At 34.1% G+C, this 20431-nt stretch overlaps 1 protein-coding gene across 1 annotated transcript in view; it reads right to left on the minus strand.

Moving 5' to 3' along the window:
- The window catches only part of LOC150090671 (rac GTPase-activating protein 1-like), a 131848-nt gene that overhangs the window by 99637 nt on the left and 11780 nt on the right, over positions 1 to 20431 (minus strand). The window contains exons 3-5 of the mRNA XM_090389937.1: positions 14833 to 14893; positions 9935 to 10071; positions 1220 to 1403 (exon numbers count right to left, since the gene is read on the minus strand). Of these exons, the coding sequence (XP_090246063.1) occupies positions 1220 to 1403; positions 9935 to 10071; positions 14833 to 14893 (382 nt within the window). The remainder of the gene's footprint in view (positions 1 to 1219; positions 1404 to 9934; positions 10072 to 14832; positions 14894 to 20431) is intronic.

A 20431-nucleotide genomic window follows, 5' to 3' on the forward strand; every position in this document is an offset into this window, starting at 1 on the left:
GATAAAAGACACCAATAAAGTCAGGGAATGGCAGAAATATTGACATGTATTTGTGGTTGACAATGATGGTGCAATACGTTTCTGCTATCAGATATCCTTATACATACATGTAGATGACCTAGGGTATTCCAGAAAAACGTTCCTATGACCAGACCATCGGCCTCTACTGTCTGTGCCATGCTTGTGGAGTTTATGGCTCCTTGTTGTGATCACTGCACATGTACCCTTCTGTCTGCATGATACAAATGGAAACACAATTAATCTGACTAACACACCTCCTTCCAATCATCCTCCATCCAACCGTGGTAGTGTTTGCAGCCACCAAGTGAGATGCAGATGTCTGTTAGAAGGGGTTCTCCAGTTAATCATCTGCTTTGATACACTCCATCAGATGGAGAGTACTTCAAATAGTCTTATTTAAAAATGCTCTTTGGCTATCCCACACTTGTACCCTGTGATCACCATGACTATCCTGTTGGTCCACAATAGCTGCCACAGTCATATCTCACCCCATTCTTCCAGCATGTTTCGGACCACAGGCTTTGTGCAAGCTAGTTGTTTTGCCCTTTTTCTGCAATTCTTAATACATTTTTAAAATATGTTTGGAATGGCCCAACTTACTGTGCAAAGTGTTAAGAACATTTTCCTGCTATTCCCAACAGTAGTTAGGAAGAGTAGGAAATTTTAAATAGGAAACAGTAGAAAAATTTTTCTACTGTTGGGAGCAGTACGAAACATTTTAAGGCATTTTTTGGGTTTACCCACTCTACCAACATTTTCTTCAGCACAAATGTGTTAAAATTCCAAAATGAACTTGCCCATTATCTATTTCAGTTTAAAAAAAAAAAAAAAATGCAAATCAATTCACTGAAAATTTTTGTTAAATTAGTGATGTAAAAAAACTGAGTTAACCTTATGCTACCAAGTGTCTACACTATTGAGGGAAGATGATCAGATTTTATTCTAACCAGTGAAATATTCATGTTTTAAATCTTAATACATACTATTATATTAAAGATATGTAACACCTGTTGTATGAGGATACAAAATTAAATAGTTTTTATGAGATTTAAGTTTCTTTTTAATGAAATGCTTTCCATGTGCTTCAATTTCTACTTACATCTAATTTGGTATCATATTTTGTAAACCATTTGAAATATTCCATTATATATCATTAAAAAAATTTTTTTAATTTAAGCAAATAAAGTTCTTTCCTAACCGATGATTTCTTTTTCTTTTTAGGAGAATTGTTACTTTCAGGTTGTTGTAAATTAGGTCTCTTGCCTTGTGAAGGATGAGGCTTTGAAAATGCTCGATTACTATCTAATTCCTCATCTGTTTTGTCAAAACTTATTTCAGATGGTGATAACACTGATCCTGCAGATTCTTCAATTGTTTCCAACCTTATAAAGGAAAAAAAGGAAATCAGTATAACATGTGTACATGAATACCACTCCAGGTTTTCTATTAACTTTCTAGTGGGTACACTACAGTATTCTAAAAACCAAAAATAAAAAAAAAAACTTAAAATTAAAATATCTATTAAATTATATGAGTGTGAACTTTAGTACTCCTCCAGTATAGTCTTTATTTTCATTGTTGCACATTTTTTAATTGGAGAAGTATATTTTTAAAATTCTCTAGAGCTCCACATTTATTTAAAAGAAAAACGTACCACATGCCTGCATCTTATGTTAATTTTACATAGAGTTTTGGTTTCAGCTTCATTCGTCACTTTTTGATTCCAAAGTGTGGCTGCAAAGTCATGCTCCATATATGCCCATATATGACCCAAATATGCCCATCAAACTGGAAGGGCATGTAGCATGACTCAAAAGGACCAATACTGATGCGTAGTCCACTGATTGAAATGATGTATCCTGCATCGTACCAATCATTTGTTTTCGTTATCGAAGGCTTCATGGTTGCAGCTCTCTATGTCATGGCAACACGAACAAGTTTGCCTTGTAGTTACAATTACCTGCAGCTGGGGGGAGTGAAGATAGGATACACCATAAGTTTCTCACAGTTGACCTCTAAAATGAGAGGAGTCAAAAAACAATCAAAAAATCTGTAAAAATCAAAGTGGAGAGATTATTTATATTGTTTAGATTAGTGGAAAGGACAACCTAGGCTATGATGTACATATTTAACATATTTATACTGATCTTTAGAACATGCAAATATGTTCTAAAGATCAGTTTGTTTTGCAGAAGACAGCCCCATAATCTCTTGGTAAGACAGAAATAAATAAATATAAAATAAAACAGAAACCCATTCCAATTATCAACTGCACACTTCACCCACTTGACACGGGCAAATGGGTAATTGTCATTCCTTGAAAGAAAGAGTGAGTAAGATGTTTAGTGGATTAATATTGTATACCTTTTGCAAATGGAGTGAATATATTTTTGAAACTGCTTGTAAGAGGGTATACAAATAGATGATGGTTTCTAATATAGAACCACTAAAAACATTTTACTGTTGAAAAGAATGACAGATGATAACAGAAGAAACATTTATTACAATGTATTGAAAATTTAATAAAATATTCATTCATAGTTTCATTTACTTCTCCATTCCACAAGTTCTTACAACACAGTCTTTTCACAGATTATTTTGGATGGATACTAACTTGAATTCATAAACTAGTAAATGCAGGAAAATTCTATTTTTCTTTTTTATCTTTTTTCTTGCATCCCGCTTAACTGGTATATATTGATATACATGAATCAATCAAATACAGGTGCAATCTCTGTATAACACAGTACTTCTACAACACGGTTTCGCTCTAACATGATTCATAAATTGCAGCAACCCTTGCACAACAAGGTTTCGCTCTAACACAGTTTGAGAATTGCTGGAAATCTCGCACAACACAGTATTTTTGACCTTATGTGCTGGGAAAACCCTGATATTATGTTAGATGTAATTTTCAACGTTTCTGTTCCTTTTTGTGAATCCCTGCTGTTGACTTGCTAGTCATTATTGCCTTCGTGATATTTTTCTAAAGCACATTTCTGGAGGTCACTATCATAAAACAATAAAAACAATTTGCAGTTTCCGGTTTATTGATCTTTTCTGCTAGTGTAATCAATTATAAATGGGTAGTAAACTCGACCTTCTTGCATTTGCTATAGTACCAATAGCTGGAATTCTGTGGGTTCCCCCATTATTATGGTGAAATGGGTTTCCCCTTCCATGAAATGTTCAACATATAAAAACATAAATTTTCAGAAACTCATTACTCTGTATTGTGTTTGTTGCAACTTGTGTGTGCCATGTTCTTTGTTATTAATTGCTTATCATTTTTACTGTTTTAAATTTTACAACAAAAAAAAAAAAAAAAGTCAGTGAACAGAAATATCAATTAGTTAGTATGTACATATCACAGTACATATTAATTGAGCTATGTATGTAAGCGTAAATTTATTTTTATTTTGCTAACTGGAAAATATTCTTCCGATTTTCACATATCATTTAAAGAGAGGGTCCACTGTATTTTGTTGGGAGATTCCTGGGTTCTGTGCTATTGAACTTGTGCTTGCTTGAGACCGTAAAAAATAATTGTGACTTAGAAGAGTGCAGTTCATGACTTTTAAAGAGAGCAGAAGATACACGTAATCTAGATGCTGCAGAAGAGATTGTGCTTAGCAGCGATGAAGAGGAAGAAAATTAAATGAACGTACATTATCTGACATATGAGTATCACAGTTTGTAAGGTACGTTTGTTCAGTTATTACTATTTAAGTTACTACTATTATAAAAATAAAGTTAAAATATTAAGTTATTACTACTATAAAAATTAAGTTTCCGATAGTTATAAAAAAAAAATGGCCTATTTTGTTCGCTTTTGGAACATAACCCCCCTTTTTGCACTGGTTCTTAGTCCCGTATAACACGGTTTCACATTACATGAGGTTTACCTATATACCATCCTAAGAGGAAAATAATTTTTTTAATACATACTTTTCTTGTTTTTATAATAGCTAATGATATTTGACCTTTTCAGAATTATTAAAAGTAGGTACATTCTCATCCTCAATTGTAGTTTTGTGGCTAACAGGATTTTTAAACTGCCTAGTAAATTATGGAAAGACCAAATAGCATTAGCTTTTTCATGATTTCAAAGTTCTTAACTTTGTGTAATACATGAAGACCTGTATTGAACAACTTCATTTACCAATGTATTGTCAGGAAATGGCCGCCACTAAAGCCTTCTTACCAGTAAATAAATGGCAGATTAACCATTCATTGGTGCTATTTGTTTAAAAGTAGTGCAATATCAAAGACCATTGGTAACACAAAGTTTGAGATGCTGTGAGTATTGAGTTCACTGCTAGATAGTTTAAAACCTGCCAGCCACAAACACAACAGAGAATATGCACATAAAAAGGATAAAGATGATAAAAAATATGTATTTGTCATTCCAGAAATAAACAGCAATTTACACCATTGTCCAACTTGTTTATAAATTTGCATGTGCCTGCAAATTTAATGACATATAATATGAGATGGAGGGTTCAAAAAAATTTGTATTCACCCAGAAGTAGTTGTGACAGAAAGATAAATTTTTTTTTATTTGATACCTTGAAATCTCTATAGCAACAACACAAATTTTGTTTTCAATCTGACAATTCATTTTTATTCTTTGCAGCACTAAATGAAGTGGAGTGTCACAATGGAAAATTGGAATATAGATCAGTAATTCAGTTACTCTTTCTGTAAAGGAAAACACCCAAAACAATCGAAGTAGAAATGGTCGCTGTTTATGGAGAAAACTGCCCAGGTTAAAGTGTTGTTGCACATTGGTATAAACAATTCATATGTGGAAGAACTTCAGTGCATGACAAAGAAATCCTAGGATGCCCAGCCATTGACACATGCTGTAACAGAAGAGTACACTGCAAAAATTGAAGTATTAATCCTGGAAGATTGCCATATTAGCATCAAAGAACTAGCTGCAGAGCTCCAAATTAGTAGTAGTAGTAATGGCCAATGATGCAAGAGAGCACGCTTATCAGCAAAAAAAAAAAACCATATAGTTCACCCATCCATATCCTCCAAGAATTTGTCAAGTTCTTCCTTGAATTTATTCAACCCATCCACTTCCACAACAACAGATAGAAGCCTGTTCCAACAATCAACCACTCATTGGCTGAAGGCAAACTTCTCCACATCTCTCCTGCAAACATCCTTCCTCAATTTGAATTTATGCCCCTTCACGTGTGTAGTCTCAGCAAGTGGAAGAATGGCATTAACATTTAGCTTACTCAATCCATTCAAAGCTTTAAACACCTCAATCAGATCTCCCCGCAGGTGCCAAAGTCTTGAGACACTGCAATTTGCAGAACTGAAGTCTTTCTAGGTAAGAGCACCCTTTTTGTTCCCTTCACCAGTCTGGTTGCCCTTCTCTGCACCCATTCCAGCAGATCTACATCCTTTCTAAAGTAAGGCCTCCAGACCTGTATACAGTACTCAAGATGCAGAGTAATCATGGCTTTATAAAAAAGGGATAATCATCTCCTTATCTCTGCTAGCAAATTTTCTGTATATCACTGACAAAATCCCACAAGCTGCCCTGGCAGCATGTCTGCACTGCTTGGAGAATTTCATGTCTGATTGCACAATTACCCCTAAGTGTAGGTCTTTAGGCTAGGTCTATGGAAAACACCATCCATTGACAGTTGCATGTGAGTAAAGTGCCTGCTAGATGGGTTCTCAGACTTCTGATCCCTTACCAGAATAAGAAAGAAAGTGCACAACATGCACATGAAATGTCAATCTGCCAGGAAAAAGTAAGACTTTTTTTTTTGTAATGGCTAGTCACCATGGATGAAACTTAGAAAAATCACTGATCCTGAAACTACACAAATGTCAAAACAACAAAAGCATTGTTTTTATACACCCCTTTCAAAAGGCAAAGATGCAACAGAGTGCTGGAAAGGCGATGTTGTCAGTTTTTTGGGATCGTTTTTTTGTTGTTGTTTGTTATTTGGTTTTTAGGAGCATTAGCAACTAAGGCCATATTGCTCCGAAAATATGCGGTGGTCATTCCCTGACCTTTCTGCATCCTCCGTATTTGGTGGTGATGGGCTCGAACCCCGGTCTAATCAAGAAGCGTGTGCTACGCACTGTTGCTCCTTCCCACCTGGTTACGGAGGTGCCTTTTTGGGATCAGCATGCTTTTTAATACTAACATATTACCTTCAAAAAGAGATCTACTGTGACTGCAAAGCATTATTCCAACCTCCTCATAAAGCTACATGCTACTATAAAAGAAAAAAAGATGGAAAAAGCTATCAAAAGGTGTGCAACTGTTCTATGATAATTCCCCTGTGCATTCCTCACATATTGCAGAGAGGTGTGCCCATGAATGTGGGATTGAAATAATACTGCTGCATCCTGCTTATATTCCCGAATCTGCACCCTGTGATTTCATCCTCTTTTCTGCCCTGAAGTCCTTTCTTTCAAGAAAATATTTTGCTGCTGATGATAAGGCGCTTTCTGCTGCCGAGTCATGGTTTGAAGGATAGTCAGAGCAGTTCTATAAAACTGGCCTGCTGAAGAATATTGAGAAACAGCAAATATGTATCATTTTGTCTAGTGACTATGTTCAAAAAGTGTAATACATGGTATTTGTTTTAACCTTCTATTACTACTTCTGGGCAAATACAGATCTTTTTTGAACTCTCTCATATGTTAAATAAAATATCTACAGTGTGTACAATGTTCTAAAGCAACTACAATTAAGCAACTGCTTTAAATCTGGTATAGCTACCAGCATTATATAATTTTTTAAATGAAAAATTAATCTCAAATTATCATTTCAAACATCAATATTTGAAATCCCCCTCAATTCTCCTCTGTATGGTCTCATACATCGATGATTTGTCTCAAGCCCCTGCTTAAAGGGGATATTTAAAAAGTTCTGAGATTCCTTCACCCAGCACAGTAATAAACCATTTAGGGGTAACAATAGAGATACTGATTTAGTAGTGTAGAGATCTAGTTTAGAGATATGAATCTAGTTTATATCTTTATACTATATATTCACCTGTAGTTAGATAGTGTAGCCACTGAACCTAGCTGCATTTGTTTGCAACTTTATACAAAGTAAAGTATGCTTTGCTAGTGGATGCAAACAATCTTTTGTTTGTTATTCAAGCAATGATGTTTAATTACATTGTATGAAGTTGGGAAAAGTGACCAGGATACGCTAGAATTGCATATCTAGAATTAAGTAGGACACTGTTATCCATATGGTGGAGGCAGTTTAAGAATAGAAAGGTGATGATGATCAAGAATGAATGAACCAACCAACTCATAAATCCATCTCAAAGTAGCAGACCAAGCACAGCTTGGTCTGCTACTTGGAGATGGATTTATGAGTTGGTCGGTTGGTTTTGATTTTACTGGTGGGTATTTATGGATTTAAACATTGAACAAGCAGTCAGTTCACATCGTGTGAACTGTTTTAACACCTGAACGTGTTTTTGAAAAGAGGCTCACCACATTCTTTCTTTTGAATTGAATGTGAACTTAAAATAAGTGCAATGTGGGTACCTCATGATAACAGATCTTTACCTAATCCATATGAAGATTTGTCAGTAACAAAATTGGGACAGAATGATTTTTTACCTTATCACATGCAATGAATTATGGGCCAAACATTATGATCCAAAATCGAAATGGCAATCAAGTGTTTACAAATGCAAATATTTCCCCTAAAAAAAAAAAAAAAAAAAAAAAAAAACTGTCCCTCTTAGAGGAAAGATTACTCTGATCTGCTTTTTATTACCAAAGGACATTGTTGCAACTATAGTGTCCCAAATGGTGGTTGGTAATTATTACTCACAGGTGCTACAATATCACTTGATGAATTTGATTTAAAAGAAAATCAGAAATGCTGCCTTATGAATTTAAATATCTATTAACACCATAAAGCACAGTGGGGATTTCAGCCAAGTCCAAAGGTTTTCAGAGCTTTTTAAAAACAAAGGAAGAATAGTTCTAACCTGAAGAGAACCTAAGTACCTCAAAGTAAAACTATGAAAACGTTTTTGGTAATAATACCATCACTTTATCTTCTGTCTCTATGCAATAAAACACAATCAAAAATGATCAATACACTGTTTTGGTTAATCCCAGTGACTTTGAAAGAAGCCATTATTTTATAAAAATGTTGCAATTTTTCAGGAATGAATAACAATTGTGACAAGCTATGCATGAAATGCCACCTAACTATTTTGACAATCATCCTTTGATGGAGAGACTGCCTACACGTTTTACTACTTCATGGCGATGTCTACCCATTTGTTTACTCTGAAACATCGCATTATGATCTCACAAAGAGAGGAGCTTATGTAAACAACTTATAAAAACTGTTTTTATTCATTTGTTTATATAGCAACTTGTCCTTTTACAAGACTTGAAAGAATGTCCTTTCGTTCCATTGAAAGAATGCAGATTAATTTTAGTAAATAATAAACACTGCACTATGAACTTTAAACTTTAGATTTTTAATGAAAATGGTATCCTCTTAATTTTTTTCAGAAATGAATGATAAGATGGTTCCATTCATAATTGTTTTCAGTGTTTTATATTTAACAATTTAATTAAAAAATAAGTGCTGTAGATATGAACCTGATATTCTGAAAGACTATAAAAATAAAAAAAGAATAAGAAGTATTGAAAAATGGTTGCAATATAACAGTTTAAAATTGGGGATTATCTCAATCCCCATATGCAGAATGACATCTGAAAATGTTACATGCCCTCTGGCAGGTTAAAAATCACACAAGGTTTTGTGTGATTTTAACCTGCCAGATATACTAACCACTGTATATTACATGCTGGAAGAATACCAAAATTCCAAAGGGAATTTTGGTATTCTTCCAGCATGATATTCACTTCTGATATCCATAATTAATTAGTTTTTAATTGGAAAAGTCTAGCTGTAAAAAAATTCTTTATAACACAAGTACATCAAGAAACATTGCTATGGAAACTTAACATAGAGTTTCGGTATTTTTTTTTTTTTTTTAATTGCTTGTAGTTCTGATTTTTGGCAATTGTTTCTAATGGTTTTTGATCTTATTTTATAATAATGCCTAATGTAGTACTGACAGGAAGAATTGGAGATAAGAGACCACCAGGAAGACCCAAAAGAGAATGGCTCCAATGCCTAAAGAAAAACACAGGCTTTCAGAGCTATCAACAAATAATGAAAGATTCAAGAGACTGACAACAATGGAGGTTGGGAAGAGACTGACAACAATATCTAAATATGGACTCAGCCTGTGCCAATGGAAGAGAAGAATGATGATTTGATAATATAAAATCAAAATTTCAAAATTAAGAATAGCGTCTTCCATTTTAAACTATTTCTTTCTTTTTTCCCAAAAAAAAATAAAACCTGATTGCAGTAAAGACAACCATGTGTTAGCTGTTATGGATTTTTTGGTGGACTCCATAGAGGATTAAATAAGCACTGGTTTCTGCTGAAATATAACAACAGCCACATATTACACATATAAGAGGAGCTACTAACCACACCACTGTATATTAGTAGAATATCCACCCTATAGTCCAGATCTTATCTCATACAAATTTTGGGCATTCTAAATCTCAAAAATTAAGTTAAGAGGATATAAATTTGCTAGCAACATCAGATGAAAAAAACCATGGCTGCTACACTGAAAAGCATCCTGCTACATGTGTTTGAGAAGGGGACAAAATGTTACAAGTGAAGGAACAGTTTCAAAAATGAAATTTTTCCTAAATGCTCTGGGCAAATTCTAATTCGAACTCAGAACTTTGAACACCCTTTGTATATTTAAAATAGAATATTACTGGTTTTAACAAATCAATAAATTGTAATACAATTTAAACAAAAAAAATGTATGCAGCCATAAATAACCAGCATTCTTACCTTTTCTGAGGAGATACAGTTTCTTTCCTATTATTTAATTCTGTACTATTTAGAAATGCCAGTTTCTCTTTAGTTTGGTCATTGATTACATTTTGATCAGCTAACAAAACTTCTCTTATTATACCAATTTGCATTTCCTAAGGAAAAAAAGGATCTCTAATAAACATTAACTCAGTTGCAAAAACAATCAATTAACAAATGTCAGAAGGAGGAGAGGAAAAAAAAAAAAATAATAATAAAAAAAGTCCACAAATCTGCAATATTAATATAAAAAAATACTAAAAACAAAGTTCTAACTGTATTTTACAATTTATTTTTATTATTCTTAATATTATTGATAGTTTATTTGCTTTTTTTGGGCTAAATTTTGCCGTGAAATCAAGTTTTTATTTTGTATTGAACATTTTGACATTTTTTTTATTAACTTTGGTAGTAAATAACACTCTTTTTAGTCTCATGCTTGCTGAGTCACCCAGCTTCTTTCCTCACTGTCCTTTAACTAAAACAAACTCAAAACCAAACTTCCTAGATACTTATTTTCAGACTTCAAGACAAAAAACAAATAAAATAAGATTAACAATGATTATTATACATTAGTTTAATTAACCCATTTATTTGACACTATGTCATAAGGTGATAAAAGTGAGGTCCCTTTTTGGAGATGTAAATAATCTAACTCCTCATCACTGGCAACTTATTGTATACACTATATGATCACCTTATTATTGGATTTTACTCTTTTCAAAAAATAACATATTTTGATACTAGTTAAGATTAAAAAAATAAGCTTCATACTGCATATTATTGCATTCATCTCAGCCATATTAAACTATGTTTAACTTGTTTTTTCAGGTTCAGTTATCTATATATTGAAATATTTACTCATTAAGAATGTTCTTGTTTATATTCCAGCATGACCACTAGGTCAGAGCAGTTTACATTAATTATTTTGACAATGAATACCAACATTAACTGCATTTAGTAGTCATGTGGGCTGAAACCATGGTCCACTCAAAGTGGATTCTGCATCCTTGTGCCCGACTGCTTGGCTACATCATTCAAGGGATGACTGAATAGTTTTGAACTTTTGATTCAGACCTGCTCAGATGCTGGATTATTGGATTTTCCAGATCATCACATGCCTGACTATTCGATTTTTACTGTGTATACATCCCAAAAATTATTTAAAATAGTCTTTCTTGCTTTGGCCATCAAGTACTGATGTTTTTGTGTATTTGAAGTAAAAAGCAACTAACATCACTATTGATAAGATCAAAAATTCCACTTAGAATGAAAAACAAAATAAATTAAAATACACACTTGTCTCAAATAAATTGGCATGCCTTACTGTGCTCAATTTTCAATCATAGGGATCATACTGCTATGACTGAAGAGAGATGTTGTGCACTCAGTGCTAAGGCTTCATCTTATGTTCAACTTACAAATATCATGGTTCAGAGACAAATTCATGGTTCTGCCTAAGTTGCTGATATCTTTCTAAATTGTATAACATCACCTGAATAGGCGAATCTATACATTTAAAAGTCTGAGACACATCAGGAGGACAGCTGTTTCAACCTTTAACCAATGGAACTGGGCTGCATTTTCCCTATATTATAAGATTGTGGTGCATATTTCAACACAGAAGTTGACATAATAAAATAAATTTGTACACTTTACTGCATTCAGTTTTTGATCATGGCAATTATTTCTCAGTGTAAGTAGAATGACACCTACTTTATTTCAACTTCTGCACTGAAAGAGTAGTCCTTGCAGTCCTATTAAAAGTAGTTTGACAAGGAGCAGGAGAACGAATAAAAACAACTGGACAGGCAATAACCTGTTCAGCACATATAATTGTTGGTTTTACTTTTGGTTTGCTTCACCTGGAAGTTTGTGTCGCAAAGCAATGTTTTCATTTTCATGACAAAGTTTGCTTCAAAACTTTGCTATTCAAAAAGATATTAATATATGCAACTAATCTGTGGATTTATTTATTTTACTGTTAGTGTCATGAATTATAGAACCATGATGTCAGTATCCCTAAAGTCTTTATTAGGCAAGCATAACAGAAATGTATTTAAATTAAAATCACTTTGTTCATAATTAAGGTAATTGAAAACAAAGTGAAGATAAAACAGAGGAGAAGATATTTTAGAAGTATTGAGTAAATATTTTAATTATTTGCTAAATGAAGGAGCTGAAGACTTTATATACTAGTTTGAAATCTTGATATTATCTCTATTATTGAAGTAAAAATGTTCATAGAAAATATCAACTATGAAAAGGTGGCAGGTGTAAATGCAAATGAAGTTACACCTGAAATGTGCCGAAGGCCAGGGGATTGAGATTGTGTTGTGGTGGTTACATCACATTATCAAGAGGTCATGTTCCAAAATTAATGCCTTAGTCCATAGACTGGACTAAGGGATTAATTATACTAATATATATGAGAAGGGATTGCTGAAAGTGAAAATTACAGAGAAATTTGATTCCTTCATGTCCAGGTAAAGCTATGTAATTATCTTAAAGAAAAGGGTAAGAAGTACTGTTGAATGTAATACTCAGAAAGATCTGACAGATTTAAGGCCAAACAGGGAATGCCAAAATCATATATGAACACAAAGACAAATTATAGAAAACTCAGGAAAGTAAAAAGCAGTATTTAGGATTTGTTGACCTTGAAAAAGCGTATAATAAAGCATCTAGAAATCTGATCTTTCAAGTTTTAGAATAATATGACATTAAGAATAATATTTTAAGCAGAATTTAGGTTAATCAAAATAGCAAATCTGCAGAGATCAGAAAATGGTTTCAGGTTAAATTTGAAGCAAGGAAGGGCTGCATCTAATCACCACTTCTTACAGACCATTTAATAAAAGGATTAGCATTAGTAGAGGCATATGATGCAAGAAAGCAAGCTCATGCAGCATCAGCCAAAAAAAAAAAAAAAACCTCCCATTTCACCCCTCCATTTGTTCCAAATGCCTGTCCAGCTCAGCCTTAAATTTATTTAGGCTATTCAGCTTGCTCAACCCATTCAAGGCCTTATACACCTCAATCAAATCACTTCGCAGTTGCCTACTCTCCAGGTGCTGCAATTTGCAGAACTTAAGCCTTTCTTGGTAAGAACACCCCTTTGTTCCCCCTCACCAATCTTGTAGCCCTTCTTTGTACTCGTTCTAGCAACTCTGCATCCTTCTTAAAATGAGGCTTACAGACCTGTACACAGTACTCTAGGTGTGGCCTGACCATTGCCTTGTATAACAGGATAATCACCTCCCTGTCCCTACTAGCAAAATTCCTATATATCATTGACAGACTCCATGACCTACCCTGGGAGCCCATCTGCACAGCTCAGAGAACTAAATATCTGACTGCACAATTACCTCCAGGTCTTTTCCACTTCTGAGTGTAGTACCACAGAGTTGGTACATTTGTCTTCAGTTATCACTACCCATATGCAGTACTTTGCATTTGTCAAGGTTAAACTTCAGTTGCCACTTCTCAGGCCATTTTCCCAATATCTAGATCCAGTTGGAGTAGCATACTGTCTTTAACAACCCTGCCACCCTTTGTATCACTGCAAACTTGGACATTAAGCCTGATATACCATCATCAATATCATTCATAAATACAGAAAACAACAATGGACCCGAACCCTGAGGGACTCCACTAATAACATTAGTCCATGAAGAGCAGTGTCCACTGATTACCACTCTCTGTCATCTCCCACTCAACCATCCCTTTATCCATTGTAGCAACTTACCCTTAATGTCATACCTCTCCAATTTGTACAACAGTCTTCCATGTGCAACAGAATGCAAGGTATTAACATAAGTTTAGTGTGAGAGAGGTAAAAATTGAACCATTATTACATAGAGATGATATTGTGCTATTCAAATAGTATCCTGTACACTCTTCAGGAATTTCTGAATAAAACAAACAAAGATTGTATAAAATTTGGCATAAAACAAAAAATCAAAAGTTAGAGTTGAAAGAGAAAAAAGGGAAAATTTAGATTGCAAACTAAATAACAAAAAAAAAAAAAAACAAGTTAGTAATTCTGTATCTAGGAACAGTCTTCAATGAAGGTATATGATTAGACACAAAAGTTAGCAAAACAAATTCATTTGAAGAAAAAGAGAAATTATTCCCCCCCCCCCTCAAAAAATTAGCTGTTTATGACATGATTTAAGCCTACTTTGATAAAGGGGATTTATAAAAATTAGAATCTTCAGAAATGAGAGTTTTAAGAAAATTAATTGTATCTGAAAAATAGAAGCAATTGCAAGATATTCAAAATAAAGAAATGATGAGAAAAACATCTTGGGATAACAAAACCAATAAAAAGGTAAGTGAGCAAACTTAAAATGGTATGGACATGCAAAAAGAATGGAAGAAAGTAGTTTAGCTATACTATTTTCTTCCATTTAAAGATGTTCAGAGCAAAAATAAATAATGACAGGCCTGGGGGGTAGACCAACAGGAAGGTGAATCGATGTTATCAAGCATTAGAAGAATGGGGACTTACTCTACTTATATCTAAAAACCCAACAGGAAAAAGAACAGCACGGAAGAAAACAGTGAATGAGACTAGTAGTATAAATTATATCCGTGGTACCCAATATACCTACTGGATATAAAAGATATGCATGATACTTCAGACTAATCATAGACAACAGTGAAAATGTAAACATCTCAAGAAACTGAATCACTAATTCTTTAAGTATCATAATCTAAAAAAAACTTAGTTTATGCAACAAATATAAGAAAATACGTTTTAAATTCTCCTCTCTTTGTAAGAGAACTTTTATTTGCTATCATATAAACTCAACTTGTACTAAGAATATTTCAATATTTACAAATGGCATGACATTTTTTCAAACAATACTCACCAAAGAATCTCTCTGTGCCTCTGCATTTGCTCTTTTTCTCATCTCTATACTAAGTAGATTTCTAAATTGAATATTTTCTGTTAGTGTTGAAGTCAAATAGTTTTCCAAAATATTTAAAACCTTTAAAAATATATATATTATATAAAATACAGTGAAACTTCAATTTTGTTTTTAATCACTCTGGAGATATTAGGGAGTGGGTCAAAATGACACAGTAATTTAACCCCACACGCTATGAAATGTCTGATCAAGTGGAAATAAAGGAAGATATTTGAGATAATAAATATCTACAAATATAACAAACATTCATTGCTATCAGTTGAAACATCATACTGTACCTTTCAGGTGACAACAAATTTTTTTAAGTGGACAGTACACACAGAAGTGAGGTCAAAGGAGAATGACTTTTAGTGGGAGAAGAACTATCATTGGTTTCTTTTTGCATACCACATTCAGTGTACATGGTGGGGAGGGGGGTACTCTGGCTTAAGGAGGGCATTTTAATGATCTGCCATCTTGTTTCAAGATGTCAGATCAATAAAAAACCAAATTCTCAATTCAAATGATGAGGTACTATATTACCCTGATGGAAGTGATTTTATTTGGGTCCACCATCTTGAAATAGTATGCCATCACTTGAATTGTAAGCATAAACTGTTGGAACGTTGGTGTTTACAGTCTGATTAAAACTAAATTTACAGCACATGTAAGGGTGTCCTACAATATCTAAATAGGAATGATTTTATTTCAAACACTCATTTAGGAACTCTTGTTTACGTGATAATCCACACAAAATTCACATTATAAAGGAGATGAGATACTAGTCAATCCTGTCGAAGCATTTCTAGTTCACCACCATGAAACAAGATGGCCACCACTCACATTGCAAACACCACTATCATTTAGGAACTCGTTTATAAACCATATTCAGTTAGTTTTGTACAAACATCTATTTTATGGGCAGCTTATAAATCTGCTAAAACGAAAGTTATCAATTCAAGATGTTGTCCATGGTGGTTAAGAGAACTAACTGTTTTAAGTAAATCTGTAAACCAAGCTAGGCGTCAATATCAACATCATCAGAATTGGTCTCTTAGTGAGGTGAATCAGCTGCATGAAGTCTACATACATTAAAAAAATACATACAAGAAGGAAATTGCAGATAGGAAGCATGATACATGACATTTATTTGTTTAGGAATCTGGGAATGCTAAACCATGGGGGTTACTCTATAAAATAACTAGAAGTAAACTACAAACTGGAAAGGTTTTTGGAACAGTTACGAAAGGTGATCATGAGACCGCTGGTTGGAAAGATTCCACTGAAGTTACATTAAATCAGTTATTGCCAAAGGATGATTCCACACATGACACTCAATTACAATTGGATATTAGATCTGGAAATCATGATATGGAACAAATACAGCTACAGATCCATTTTTACCTGAAGAATTTTTGGCAGCCATGAAGAACGTTAAGATTAATAAGTGCCTTTGACTGGATTTATTGGAAAATGCTTTTATTGTGAGGTTTCATGAGCTGTTTCCAAATGTGCTATTTCTGATGTATAATAAATGTTTAGTTGGTGTCTTTTCCAGTGATTGGAAAATGGGTTTACTAAAGCTTATCAAGAAATCAGGGAAACCAGCATTAGACCATAGATCATACCATCCAGTGACTCTCTTGGGGAAAATACTTGAACAGCTTATGGCATTACGAGTCTCTAAACTGTCAACATCTAAAAACTTGATATCCTCTAGACAGTATGGCTTCATGCTTGGAAAATCTTGTGAATATGCTTTGGTTGATTTCTAAGCACACATTGAGAACTCTGAAGCTAAATATGAATTAGCTATATATATAGATTTTGAAGGTGCAGTTGATTCAGTCTGGTGGAAGGCTGCCCTGGTTCAGTTAAGGCATGTGGAATGTTCATTTGAGATCTATAATCTCTTTAAAAGTTATTTCTTTGACAGGTGTGTTATAGTTAAATCTAAGTACTTTTATGTTAAAAGACAGGTGACATGTGGGTGCCCCTGGTGCTGGGCCTCTCATCTGGAATTTGGTGTTGCAAGATTGGTTGGAGCGGTCCTATTTGGATTGCAAAATGTTTGCTTTCACAGACGATCTTACTATAGTGATTGCTGGAAGGTGGGTATGCTAGAACGTAAACCTAACAACGTATTGAATGATTTATATTCCTGGTTTCAAATTAACAAACTTACTAATAAGTTCTCGGAAAACTAAAATGATGATTTTTAAAACTAAATTGGATTTAAATCGTACCCCACAAATAAAGCTACAAGGACGTCAAATACCATTAGTGGCCAAGATAAAATATTTGGGAGTACTTATTGATCACAGATTATTATTCTATTCACACCTGAATTATCTTAGTGAAAAAGTTAGGAAGTTTTCTGGATCTGTTATTAGAATATCAAAATCGGACTGAGACCTATCACTGAAAACTTGAAAGTTATGTTATCGGGCAGTTTTCCTTCCTATAACCAAGTATGCAGCAGGAGCCTGGTTTCGACGTGCTACAATTATATGGTTTCAAGCCAAGTTGAACACTATACAGCAAACAATGTTGCTTACTATCATGAGAGTTTGTAGAAGGGTTTCAACAGTTGCTTTACAGGTGCTCTGAAGCTAAATATGAAATATGCCAGATGTGTTCCGTTGGATCTGTTCTTGGTGTACCAGGGTCTTTGTCATTATATAAAGAGGCAAATGCCCATTAGGACCTTGGATATAGAGTTAAATTTTAATACTGGTATTAAATAAGAAAATAACTGATGCTTGAATGAAATATTTAAATTGTGGCAGCATAGGTGAGATAATGTTGAGGCTGGATGGGTTACCTGGTGTTCTATACCTGAAGAAGTCACATTTTTAAACAGTGGACAGATTACAAAATGGTTTACACAGAGTTTGGAATCCTTGTTTTTAATAACAGGACATGGGTCACTTAATGCTAAGTTGTTTGCCCTGGGATTGTCGGAACTGATTTATGTTTTTGTGGTGCTCAGGAAAGTTGGGATCATATACTTTACAAATATGCTATTTACGAAAACTTAAGGATTCAGATTCGAGAAATAATGGAGGATCTGATACCAGGTCAGGAAGGATTATTTTTAGTTGATCAAAAGCGGTCTTTTTCAAGAATTCTCAAAAGACATAGAAGATCTTTAATGCCAATTTTACATACTTAGTGTTTGGGTTCATTATGGTGGAGTCTTGATCATCAGAAACTGGTTAAGGTGTAGTGTTGAGAGTTTATTTTATTTTATTTATTATTATCTTTCTATACATTAAAATAATTTTCCTCCTAGTGATATTTATTCAGCCAATGGGAGAAGAGAGATGTGGGTTACGTGGTAATACATAACAAATACTAAAATACGTAACAGAAGTTTGTTACATATTTCTCCACGGAAGCTTAAACAGAAGCTTGTTTTACTGTGGTAAAACAAAGCTTCTGTTTAAGTGTGATCACGTGCTATGTTTATCTAACATGACCACGTGGCACCATTCTTGATTGCCATATGTAACGTATTTATGTATTCATAAATAAGAGAGAGACAGTGTCGAAAACTTCTGTAAGTATTTTATTTTATCAAAAGAAGTGAAGCCCCCTAGTTATTTATTATTTTTATTTATTTATTTTTTTATTTTATTATTATTTTTTATTTTATACTCTGAAGTGGGTTTCAACAGTTGTTTTTTTTTTGTTGTTTTTTCAACAGTTGTTTTAAAAAAAAAAAAAAACCCCAGAGGTTTTTTTTTTTTTTTGTCTCATCTGAGACCATAAGAGTGTTCCATCTACTGGACTTGGCCCACCTTCTCTTGGTGTGGATGAGTACTCAGAAGCAGCTTTCCGGGTAATTGCTGCTTCTGGGTAGCCAAGAGGCCAGCACCACACAACACTGATTACACAAACATGGCATTACTACACGTCTGGCCTATTTTACAGAGTCTGTTAAATTAACATGGACATGAGGGCGGATTTGAAAGGACGCTCTAGGTGCTGCCCTTACATATACACGTGTCCATTTTGAAACAAGATGGCTTCCACACAAATTATGAGCATCACCTAGTTAGAACATTGATGTCTACCCATACAATTTACAGTACAGATGAGGGTATCCTATACAAGGCATGCAAAGTGAGATTTTCTCATTAATAAAAAAAAAAAAAAAAAAAAAGGAATACAGGCAGTTCTTGCTTTACAAGTTCCCGAGTTTACGAGCTTTGTTCCCCAAGTATCAACAAAATCAAAAATATGAACATTAATTTCAAAAAATGAATGCTAAACATTCATAAATACCGCATTCCAAACCATGTGCGTAGCTATACAATACAGTGTACCCCGCTTTACAATATTAATCAGTTCCAGAGACACCATCATATCGTTAAAATATCGTAATGTGAACCCAATAACACATTGTGTTTTGGTAATTTGTTTCAAGATCTCAGAGTTTGAAATTTTCACTGTATAACTGAGCTATTTATCTCTTTAAAATGTCATTTTTAAGATCACGAGAGTGACCTCAAGGCCATATAAAATGTCGTAAGCATGGTTTGTAAATTGCATTAGTTACCAATTCAAATCATTAAAAATGCACTACACTTTCATCATTATCATATATTCCGTTATAAGAATCAATTTTAAATGCCTTTGTGATATTTTTCTAAAGCACATTTCCAGAGGTCACGACCATAAAACAATAAAAACAATTTGCACTTTCCGGTTTATTGGGCTTTTCTGTTACTGCAAGCAATTATAAACGGGTAGTAAACTCAACCTTCTTGCATTTGCAAAAATACCGATTGCTGAAATTGTGTGGTTTTTTATGTTATTATGATATGATGGTGAAATGTGTGTCCCCTTTATTTCAATCAACCTTCAATCACATAAAGAACATAAATAAATTTTCAGAATATTCTCCTCATTCCTTTCTTTTTTTAAGCTTCGTAAACTTGTTACTCCCCACGAATCATGTTAATCAAATTTACCACGAATCAAGTTTGCAGACGATACAAAGGTTGGCAGGGTTGTCAAGGACACTACTGACACTATGCTACTGCAACAGGAGCTGGAAAGGTTGAGCAGATGGGCTGAGAGGTGGCAAATGAAGTTTAACATTGACAAATGTAAAGTACTACATACGGGAAACAGCAACCCCAGAGCAACGTATCAACTCTGTGGTACTACACTGGTAGAGAATGAAAGGGACCTGGGGGTGGTTGTGCAGGCAGATATGAAGTTTTCTGAGCAGTGCAGACGGGCTGCAAGAGTAGCTCATGGTGTATTGTCAATGATATATAGGAATTTTTCTAGCAGGGATAAGGAGGTGATTATTCCCTTGTATAAGGCAATGGTCAGGCCACACCTAGAGTACTGTATACAGGTCTGGAGGCCTCATTTCAAGAAGGATGTAGAGATGCTGGAACGAGTATACAGAGAAGGGCAACAAGATTAGTGAATGGAACAAAGAGGTGCTCTTACGAAGAAAGGCTTAAGTTTTGCAAATTAGTGTCTGGAGACTAGGCACCAGCAAGGTGATCTGATAGAGGTGTATAAAGCCTTGAATGGT

Source organism: Mastigoproctus giganteus, chromosome 1 (genome assembly GCF_048544385.1).
Source record: "Mastigoproctus giganteus isolate SK-2022 chromosome 1, ASM4854438v1, whole genome shotgun sequence".
In the NCBI taxonomy this organism is placed as follows: domain Eukaryota; kingdom Metazoa; phylum Arthropoda; class Arachnida; order Uropygi; family Thelyphonidae; genus Mastigoproctus; species Mastigoproctus giganteus.